The sequence below is a fragment of the Cibotium barometz genome, chromosome 56 (assembly GCF_041138505.1).
Source record: "Cibotium barometz isolate CiBa-2024 chromosome 56, ASM4113850v1, whole genome shotgun sequence".
NCBI classification, from domain to species: Eukaryota; Viridiplantae; Streptophyta; class Polypodiopsida; order Cyatheales; family Cibotiaceae; genus Cibotium; species Cibotium barometz.
Genome location: NC_141101.1, coordinates 24,090,408 through 24,099,712, shown reverse-complemented (window position 1 = coordinate 24,099,712; position 9,305 = coordinate 24,090,408). Strand labels below are relative to the sequence as shown.

Below are 9,305 nucleotides of genomic sequence, written 5' to 3'. Positions count from 1 at the left end.
GCATAAAGCACATTGAGGTGCACTATCATTATATCAAGGAGAGATGCTCTACAAGGGAAATCAGCTTGTCTTATGTGCCAACGCATGATAACTTGGTAGATTTGTTCATGAAGGCTCTCCCACGAGAGAAGTTTGAAGCTTTTCGCAAAGCTTTAAACTTACTTCCCTTTGGGGACTAGTCTGGGCTCCCTATCACATTCCAAAGAATCTGGCACATCTCTGTACTTCTAGTGCTAGCTCACACCTTGTTCACATCATCACTCCCAAGGGAGATTTGTAGCCATATTTGGTAGTAATGTGTGTTAACACACTAGGACTGGTCAGGATAAATTTTTCCCTCTTTATGAGGTTTTTTTTTCCTGTGCTCGTATACACCCATCATGGGGTAAACTTATCTTCTTTGTATAGCACACATTCATTATCTATTTGTCATCTCATTGTGTGCTCTCTTAAGCTTCTCCACTATGTGTGCGTGCATTCGTGCAACCCTATTCCCAACGAGAGAGAGAGAGAGAGAGAGAGAGAGAGAGAGAGAGAGAGGTTTACACAAACTTGAATTTTCTTCATATGAGCCCATTTCGAAATACATTTCTTTACAGACTTTATTTGTAGGATTTTTAAATCCGCACTCTAGAACCTTCCCTCTAATCAAGCTCAACAACATTACACTCACTCAATATCCCACCCTTAAACCATTCAAACTCACACAATTTTGGAATGATAAAAAAGTTTCTATGTTGGGAGCCCAAAATCTAAAATTTGAAAGATTACAAATTATCGATCATGTTCTATTAAAAAACATTTTCTTACTCCTAATCAATAATTCCCATGACTAACCATCACTTCAAGAAAGTCAATCAGCTTCAATGTGCAAGGAGGAAAACCATCACCCCAAGAAATTCAACAAAATTCAATGATGCAGGGAGGCTAGGACATTACAATACACAGCAAGTTCCCCTACGTGGTTTTAATTTTTGTTGTAACCAATTATATATTGTCAAAATTTAAAGACCTATCTTATTATTTTTGATTTGAAGACATGGGTCCTTAGGTAAGCATTTTTAAGACCCATTTTTACTAAATAAATGGTAAAATCTCCTTGCTTCAAAAGTGGCCTTGTGTTGATACCCACAATTTGTTTGGTTGGAACTTGGTATTCATTTGAAGGTGAAGACTTAACGTATGTGAGCCCCCACCCCCCTTTGATAGGGGTTCTTGTTTTACGTATTCATTTTTAGATATGTTTCTTTCTAGCCAAAATAAAAAAAACAGTGGAGGCCGTTATGAGAGACTAAAATATAGGTAGGTAATGGCGGCCGCCCGTCCAAGCTGCAAGGTGTGGATTGATTTCTCGAGTCTTTCCGTGTCCGTTCGTTCTCATGATGGTGCTCGTGTGGAGCAACAGGAGGAGGGGTAGAGAACATGGGGGGGAGAGAGGAAGAACAGGGGCGTATACACACACACACCCCCCCCTTCTCTCTTTCTCTCTCTATCTCTATCTCTCTCTCTCACACACACACACACAATTGTCTCTCTCACACACGCACACAATTGTCAGGAAAATACATTTGAATTTGTAAGAATACAGACCAGCATACTGTACAGGAACAAGGTGGCCAAAACAGCCATTTTGAAAGGAGCGCGCTGCCAGGATGCCGCCCAAGAGGCCTCATAGAACTGGAAGTTGTAGACCTTCGTCCCGTCCGGCCTGAAAAGGCCGTAGTTGCGCTCGGATGTCGGACCCGGCTTCATGTCCTCGTTGAAGAGCGCGAACAGATACACCTCCAGCGTTGTGTTGGGCCTCAGTGGAGTCCCCTTCTTGGACGTTACGTGCTCGACCAAATTTGCGTGGTAGATCTGGGCGTTCGCTATGCTTGCGCCCGGCTCGTCCTCATCTCCGGCAGATGGCCAGCCCGTCTCAGACACAAGAAGTGGTATGTTGTCGTAACCCAGAGCAGATATGGCGGAGTAGACAGCGTCCATCTGGGCGTCGAACATGTTGTAGTAACGGTGACCCGAGCTGTTGTCGACGATGCCCGGAAAGGGCTGAAACAGGACATATTCTATGGAGATTGTGGTGGGGTTGTCCTTGTATGCGAAGAAGGGGTAAACGTTGATGAGGAAAGGGGCGCCCGTTTGTGACAGAAATTCTAGCACTGGCTTTATGTAGAGATTGGCAATGGCCGGGTTGAAGGCGCCCGCCGACGGAGGGAAGGAGTTGGATAATGTGGAGAAGGAGTGGGCGGTAGAGACGGCGATTTGATGGTGGAGATTCAAGGTCCGCAGCGCTGCGTAGACGTTTTGCATTGCAGGCAAAACCTGGCTCATCATGGTGGTGTCCGTCCCGCTGAAGATCTCGTTTCCCACTACGATGCCCGTGATGTGAGTGGCTGGCAGATAGGCGGCGATATGTTCCTGCACCCACTCCATCGCTATTGCCGGATTGTTGAGCTCCGCCAGCTCCTCATTGGCTATGCCCACAATGAAGGAGATGCCAGTGTTGCCAAACGTTCTCAGCACCAGCGGGTCTGCATCGTAGAGCTTCGATTTTGTGATGGAAATTGACTGGATGAGCGTCACCACAATCGCCGGCGGTGGCAAATTATCGGCTATCTTGCCGTAGTTTATGCCGAAGCTCGGCACGTCGGCTGCGCCGCTTGCCGGTTGAAATGCCCACACTGCATCATTATAAAAAAAGAAAACCGTAAATAACCATCTAATTCGGCGAAATTTTCAATTAATTAGAGCAACAATGAGGCTATTTTTGGCTTACCTGTTGCAATAATCAGCACGAATGCTAGCAACACCGCCTTCTCTAGGAATTGGTCGTGCTTCAACATCCTCATTGTCGCCGTTGTTGCTAAAAAATGCCTGTTATTGTGTTGCACGCAAGCTTCACACACAAAGGGGTAGAGAGACGTTGAGGAGGAATGGCTTCTTTACACGGTTTCACTCACAGATCTCTATGTGACACACACACACACACACACTTACACACTTTTCTTATTGGGTTTCTGAACTACCGTACCCACAGGCCATTATCACTCTCTCTCTCTCACACACACACACACACACACTCTCTCTCTCCCTCTCTCCCACAGCTACAGTCTGTACTCCTCGACTCTTTTTTTAATACACTTATTGTCTGTATGTCTGTCTCTCTAAATTTTGTGTTAACCTCTACAAGACTCCTAATTCTTTTAACTTCTCCTCCCACACTGACCTTAAAACAGGGGCCTTTTATGATCCTTAGAAAAGGTCAAGCGATTCTCCTTGTGATGAGCGGCTGCAAAGGAATGCATGCAACAAAGGAACCACACTACAGAGGATCAGTTGCTTGCACAGGAACGCTGCTGCTGCTGGTGGCTGGGGATGAATCAATCTGGTGCATCTGTTCAAGCTGATATAGCAGCCGGGGAGGCGCAATTTGGCGAAAAGCAGAAAGCGATGTCCCAAAGAGAGGCTGAACCAGAAAAAGTAACGATAGACAAGATGCAAAGCTACAAGCAGTGGATTCCACGCCGAGAAAGGACGCTTTTGACGCTGGTCTTCTTTACAAGCCAGGGTCAGGGGCGGGTGTGGACGCCCAAATGGGCGGAGCCGGGCGGCGCCGCCCAAGAGGCAGTGAGTGCTGGACGGTCAGAGGCCAGTGGTAACGTCACACGTGCCGGACAATAATCGTGATTCGTGCTACGTGTGGGAATTTCAGTTGAATATATATATATATCTGACAAGATGACGTAGCCGGTACGACACAAAGGTCCGACAGCGGAGCCCGCGGAAGGCGGAGCTCCCGACGACGCCACTTGGTCACGTGGGCCCAGACCCGCGTTCCACCGTCGATCTTCGAATCTGGGATCTTGACGAGCCCTTTTCCTTTTACCAAGATTCCGACCTGACCCCCCCTCATGTGTGTACCTGTCCATCCTACAAACAAATTGCCACCGAGCCCTTTAAAAAAGACAACCTACCTAAAGCAAAAAAAGAAAAGAAAAAAAGCAGCCCATATGGTATCTCTTATCCCTTTGCCCCTTATTTTTTAACCACGTCCCTCTCATGTTCTTGGTCGTGACCACCCTTGCCCCTCTTTAGAACCATTCCCCCTATCACACTCACTCCAAACTTTCCTCCAACCCAGGGCACGTCCCCTCGTGACACGAACTTTGTGCCTTCCACGTCCTCACCTTTGGCGAAAATTCCATGGGAAGTTGTACCCCCTTATCACACTTGCTCAAAAGCATATCTCTTGATCCCTGTGTTTCTCATCCAATTTAATCCCTCACATGAAGTAGCATGTATCGGCGCTCTAACTCAATTTGTACTATCTTCATTTGTTTTAGTCACCCTAGAAAAAAGGAGAAGAGGGTGCATGCATGCAAAGGAGATGCTAAGTGTAGGGCTACACCATATAATAAATGGCCATATTTTTAAAGATTTCCACATGTTTTATTGCAAAGAGAGAGAGAGAGAGAGAGAGAGAGAGAGAGAGAGAGAGAGAGACAGATCACCTTTGGTGATTTCTATAGCATATAAATCATCGTAGTTTTAAAGCTTTTCGTATGTTTCATTACAACAAAAGAGAGATAAGGGTAAAGCCTTTAAGGTTTTCCAATTGATACTCAAATACACTATAATGCCTCGACCTAAGCACTCATCTCAAAATGAGTACTATTGTTTTGGTTATCTTGTTCAAGCGTTTCTTAATGAAACATTTTTAGAAGTTACTATATCAAAGCTAATCTTATCAAAATAAAGAAATTTCTCACAAGATGATCAGTGAGTGTGTGTACCTAAAATGACTAATCATTATATTCTTGTTTATAGCTTTAAACATTAATAAAGCTCACTTTTAGAGAGAATGGCAGACCACACATTGTCATCCGAATCGATAATCAATCAAGTATACATAATAAAAACTAAGTAATTCATCATATTCACACTTCACTTTCACAATAGTGCAAAGGGAGATATTGATCATTTTCTTTGTTGCTTTATTCTTTTTCATGATTGTTTGATTGTCAATATTGAGCCATGCTAAAATAAATTTAATAATGGGTACACCATAGTGATGACTTATCACATGAAATATAAAAGTGCAAATTTGAGATTTTAAAACACATTTTTGAGATCATAACCTTCTTTTTTTTTTCTTTTTGCAAGTTGAGAAAAAGAATTAGTTAGCATCACATCATTTATATGCTCCCACTAGTTCTCATTTATGATCATCCAATGTGATCCAACACAAGAATATATTCACTTGCTCATGTGTTGCTTACTAAACAAAATTGACAATAAATGCCAACCTAATTCACATCACAATCACTTTATTTTGGCTGCACAATATGTCTAATCATTACTATTCTCTTGGCTAAGTTTGTTTACACAATTTATTTAATGTATAAAAATACTGAGTGCTCTATATCATAAGAAGAAACTTCGTTTGGTAGTTAGGATTTCATCTAATTTCAACTCACGTTTCTCCTTTTCTTGAAAATTCAACGAAGAGTGTTAGCTTTACTTACCAACAATAAATGGTTTGAAAATCCATACAGAACGAGAAAATTCAATGAAGAGTGTTAGCTCTACTTCCCAACAGTAAATGGTTTGAAAATCCATACATAATGAGAAAATAATTTCTATTGAAAGTTCTCCACCCTTTTAACAAAATATATATTCTAGCTTTAATGCACACCACTTTGAATTTATATTAACATATTGTGATTCTTCTATTTTCTAGCATGGATTTTTCAAGAGCTAAACTTCACTTTCTTACAAACATAGATTTCCCTTGGGATGGGTTATATTTCAAATATCTTAAGAGACTTTTTCTTTTTGGTTATAACAACATAATCTTTAAGCATACCTATAAATCTTAAGGAGATTAATAATAAGCACGTGAGATTTGAGATTTTTTCAAAGATAGGAAAAAAGAAACCATTCTTAGATTTCTTTTCTTAAAAGGTCTAACTTTTGTGAATTTTAGATACTTTAATTTTGTGGACTTCAAATTCAAGAAGCAAAATTCATTTTGTAGAAGAAAGCTACAGGTCATTAGCTTGACCTTGTTAGATAAGATCTCCATAAGTCATTTTAATATCTTACACAATCTATAGACTACTCTTTAATTTAGCACGCTCAAGCCAAGTGGGCAAAGAGTGGCATCCACCTCATCCACCTTGCCTTTGATAACTTTTCCTCCCCTTACACCTAGCAACATGTCATGCCTTTACTCCCTTTTCACCTTCTCAAAACCACATAGGAAGTTTTTAGCCTTAGATCCCCCCCTCTCTCACTACAACATTTGGGCCAATTATCAATGCTCTAATGAAGGCTATAAAAAACGGTGATGGGTCCCAAAAGCATTTATTCATATGCATAGCAGTGAAGCACTAATGTAAGAATTTCCATTGTAGTGTTATAAATGCTGCAAAAAAGGGTAGATCGGGGAAAATTCTCCAATCTATCCGAGACTTTGAGTTCCTATATGTACGTATATGTAAGCTTGGTGGGCATTGTGTATTGATTTTGGTGAGTGTAAAATTAATGCATTCTTAGTTTATGTGAAAAAAATGTATGGTCAAAGATTGCCAAAAACAATGGTTTGAAAGCTCATCTCAATATATGTAGAGCTCATGTGAAGCTACGGTTGCATGTTAGAAAACTTAAAACAGGTAATACCTATGCCACCCAAAATTTTACTTTTGAGCTTATTGGGAAAAGGACTCCGAGCCTATCATTTTGAGCTATACAGCTCCTAAATCGGCAAATACTTGTAGCTTAAGGTGTGAGCAAACCTGTATGTTGCTATTTGCTAAAAGTTTGCCAAGATAGCACTTATAGGTAGCATTGGTGAATGTACATCAATAATGCACATGTGAATACTTGCATTGGGATACTTGAACATGAGAGCACATGTGCATTGATGTACATTCACAGGTACACATGTGAATACTTGCATTTGGGACACTTGGATGCATAATGTAAGCAATGTATGTTATGTCTAAGGCAAATGTATGCAATTCCTATGGTCATTAATAAAAATTGATATGTGGAGAAATCGAAATACTAGCAATTAGGCATTTACGGTTTACCAGAGTTAAAGACTGTCGCATCTAGGGATTCTATTGTTGTGTACTTGGTTTTTCACTTGATTTTTAGCTATGTTGGCTTGTCTAAGGCTATATACTTGCAAGGATGGAGCACAATAACGAGATCCCATTTCTAGATGATGCAAACAAATTAGATTGAAATAACTATGTAGCATGGAAATTCAAGATGAAGACTATGCATATGCTTAAGAATCTATGGGGATAGTTAAAGATACGAAACCATTACTACCCACAGAAGGGCTAACAAGACAAGATTAGAACCAAAGAGCTAACTTAGATCAAGCAAACATTAATTTGAACATATAGGATGCCATGATTTTGCACACATTAGCAGTTGTAATACACCTAAAGATGCTTGGGATATTCTCAAGAGTATGTTTCAAGCAAAGAACATGGTGAGGCAAATTAACCTTTAAAAAAAGCTCAACCTCATTGCGAATAAGCTACCATTTTGAGATCATACACATGATTACTTGTTAAAGATAAAGATAATATGTGATGAGCTAACCGTCATAGAGGCACTACGATTGGAGATGAGAAAATGGCCTAATTGGTATATAAAGGTCTCAACTGTGACACATACTTACTATTCAAGAAAAGATTCTAAGCTATCAAGATCTTGTGAGTCTCTTTATACAAGAGTTAGAGAGAGAAATAAACCTACTATCAAGCAAGCAGGAACATGCTCTTGCAATTGGTAGAGGTAGAGGCCGACATTTGAGGGTTGCAGCTTTGGTAGAGGTGCCAACAATGGTGGTAGAGGACCTCAAGAACAACATAAACATGGCCATAAGAGAATGAACACCTCATATCGTGATGCTCAATAAAGAGGCTCATTTAGATGCCGAAGAGGTGGGGATAGCTATGTAGACCTAAACATTGTAATACTTATGGTATCTTGGGTCATTGGGAACCTAAATGTAGGAGGAAGCATCTAAAAATTCACATTACATGAATGCACTGCATCCTCTTCAAATGATACATGTATATCAAGCAATGAGAAGTCTGTTACATAATGTCCACTCTTTAGCTGAACGGGGTGCCCGAACGCTAGTGTGCCATGCCCGTGAATTGTTACCATGGGTGACTCTACATTACATACAAGTTAACTAGTGTTATTGGTATAGCTTCTGACCATGCTTGACGGGTGTATGTTGTTGAAGTATAACAAGTAGTGCCATGCTTGACGATTGTGTGTGGTCAAAGTGAAACAAATGGACTACGCTAAACAACTATACACGATCAAAGCGTAACAAGTGGTTTATACAAATGACATACCATGCTAGATAATGTGTATAGAGATATGCTCAAATTGAAGTGTAACAAGTGATAAGACATGCCATTCTAGATGATGTGTATAATGATACTCTCATCAAAGTGTAATAAGGAGTGAGTGTATGTTGTGTTTGTTTTTATCAACATTTCATATTGGGATAAATTGTTGAGATAACAATTAATTAGATCAACTAACGTGTTTATGTTTGTGAGATAGGTGATGAGCAATATGTTTGTCGCACATAGTTTATATAAATGACATACCATGCTAGATGATGTGTATAGCAATATGCTCATTGAAGTGTAACAAGTGATAAGACATGCTATGCAAGATAATGTATATAATGATACTCTCATCAAAGTGTAACAAGTGGTGAGTGTATTTTGTGTTTGTGTCTATCAACGTTTCATATTGGGATTAATTGTTGAGATAGTAATTAATTGGATCAACTAATGTATTTATGTTTGTGAGATAGGTGATGAGCAGTACGTGTGTCGCACATGGAGAATCTTGTCAATATAATCTAGGATTATTATTATTTTGTTGACCATGTGCCAAATGATTGTACATATTATTTATGTGTGCTTGTGTGTGGCGTTGCTATATTACTAGCATATATGTTCGTAGAGTTTTAGTTATTTTACACTTAGTGTGTGAACAAGCTCTAGTGCTTGAGTTATTTTTGTAAAAGTGGAAAAGAAAGCCCTATTTTGTACACACAACTATTATTAGCTCCTTGGGCTATATTTTGAATACAATTCTCAAAATACTCATGTCGTGAAAGGAGGAGCTCCATGTATGAGGGGGGAGATTGCACCTAATAGTGTGTTGATGGTGATGTTTACTCTATATCATATTTTTATGTTTTGCTTAAATCTTGTCAATTTGATTCAAGTCTATGCTTTATATAAGTAAATTTT

The 9,305-nt window shown here is 40.0% G+C and overlaps 1 protein-coding gene across 1 annotated transcript; it reads right to left on the bottom strand.

The window, feature by feature from the left end:
* Nucleotides 1–1,549: 1,549 nt before the first annotated feature.
* LOC147607042 (glucan endo-1,3-beta-glucosidase 11-like) lies at nt 1,550–3,374 on the bottom strand. Its single transcript, XM_086791203.1, has 3 exons — nt 3,224–3,374; nt 2,774–2,893; nt 1,550–2,678 (listed from the first exon to the last, which is right to left on the bottom strand). Exons 2-3 carry the CDS (start codon nt 2,844–2,846, stop codon nt 1,555–1,557), a joined length of 1,197 nt encoding a protein of 398 aa, XP_086647329.1. The 5' UTR covers nt 2,847–2,893; nt 3,224–3,374; the 3' UTR covers nt 1,550–1,554.
* Nucleotides 3,375–9,305: the final 5,931 nt, after the last annotated feature.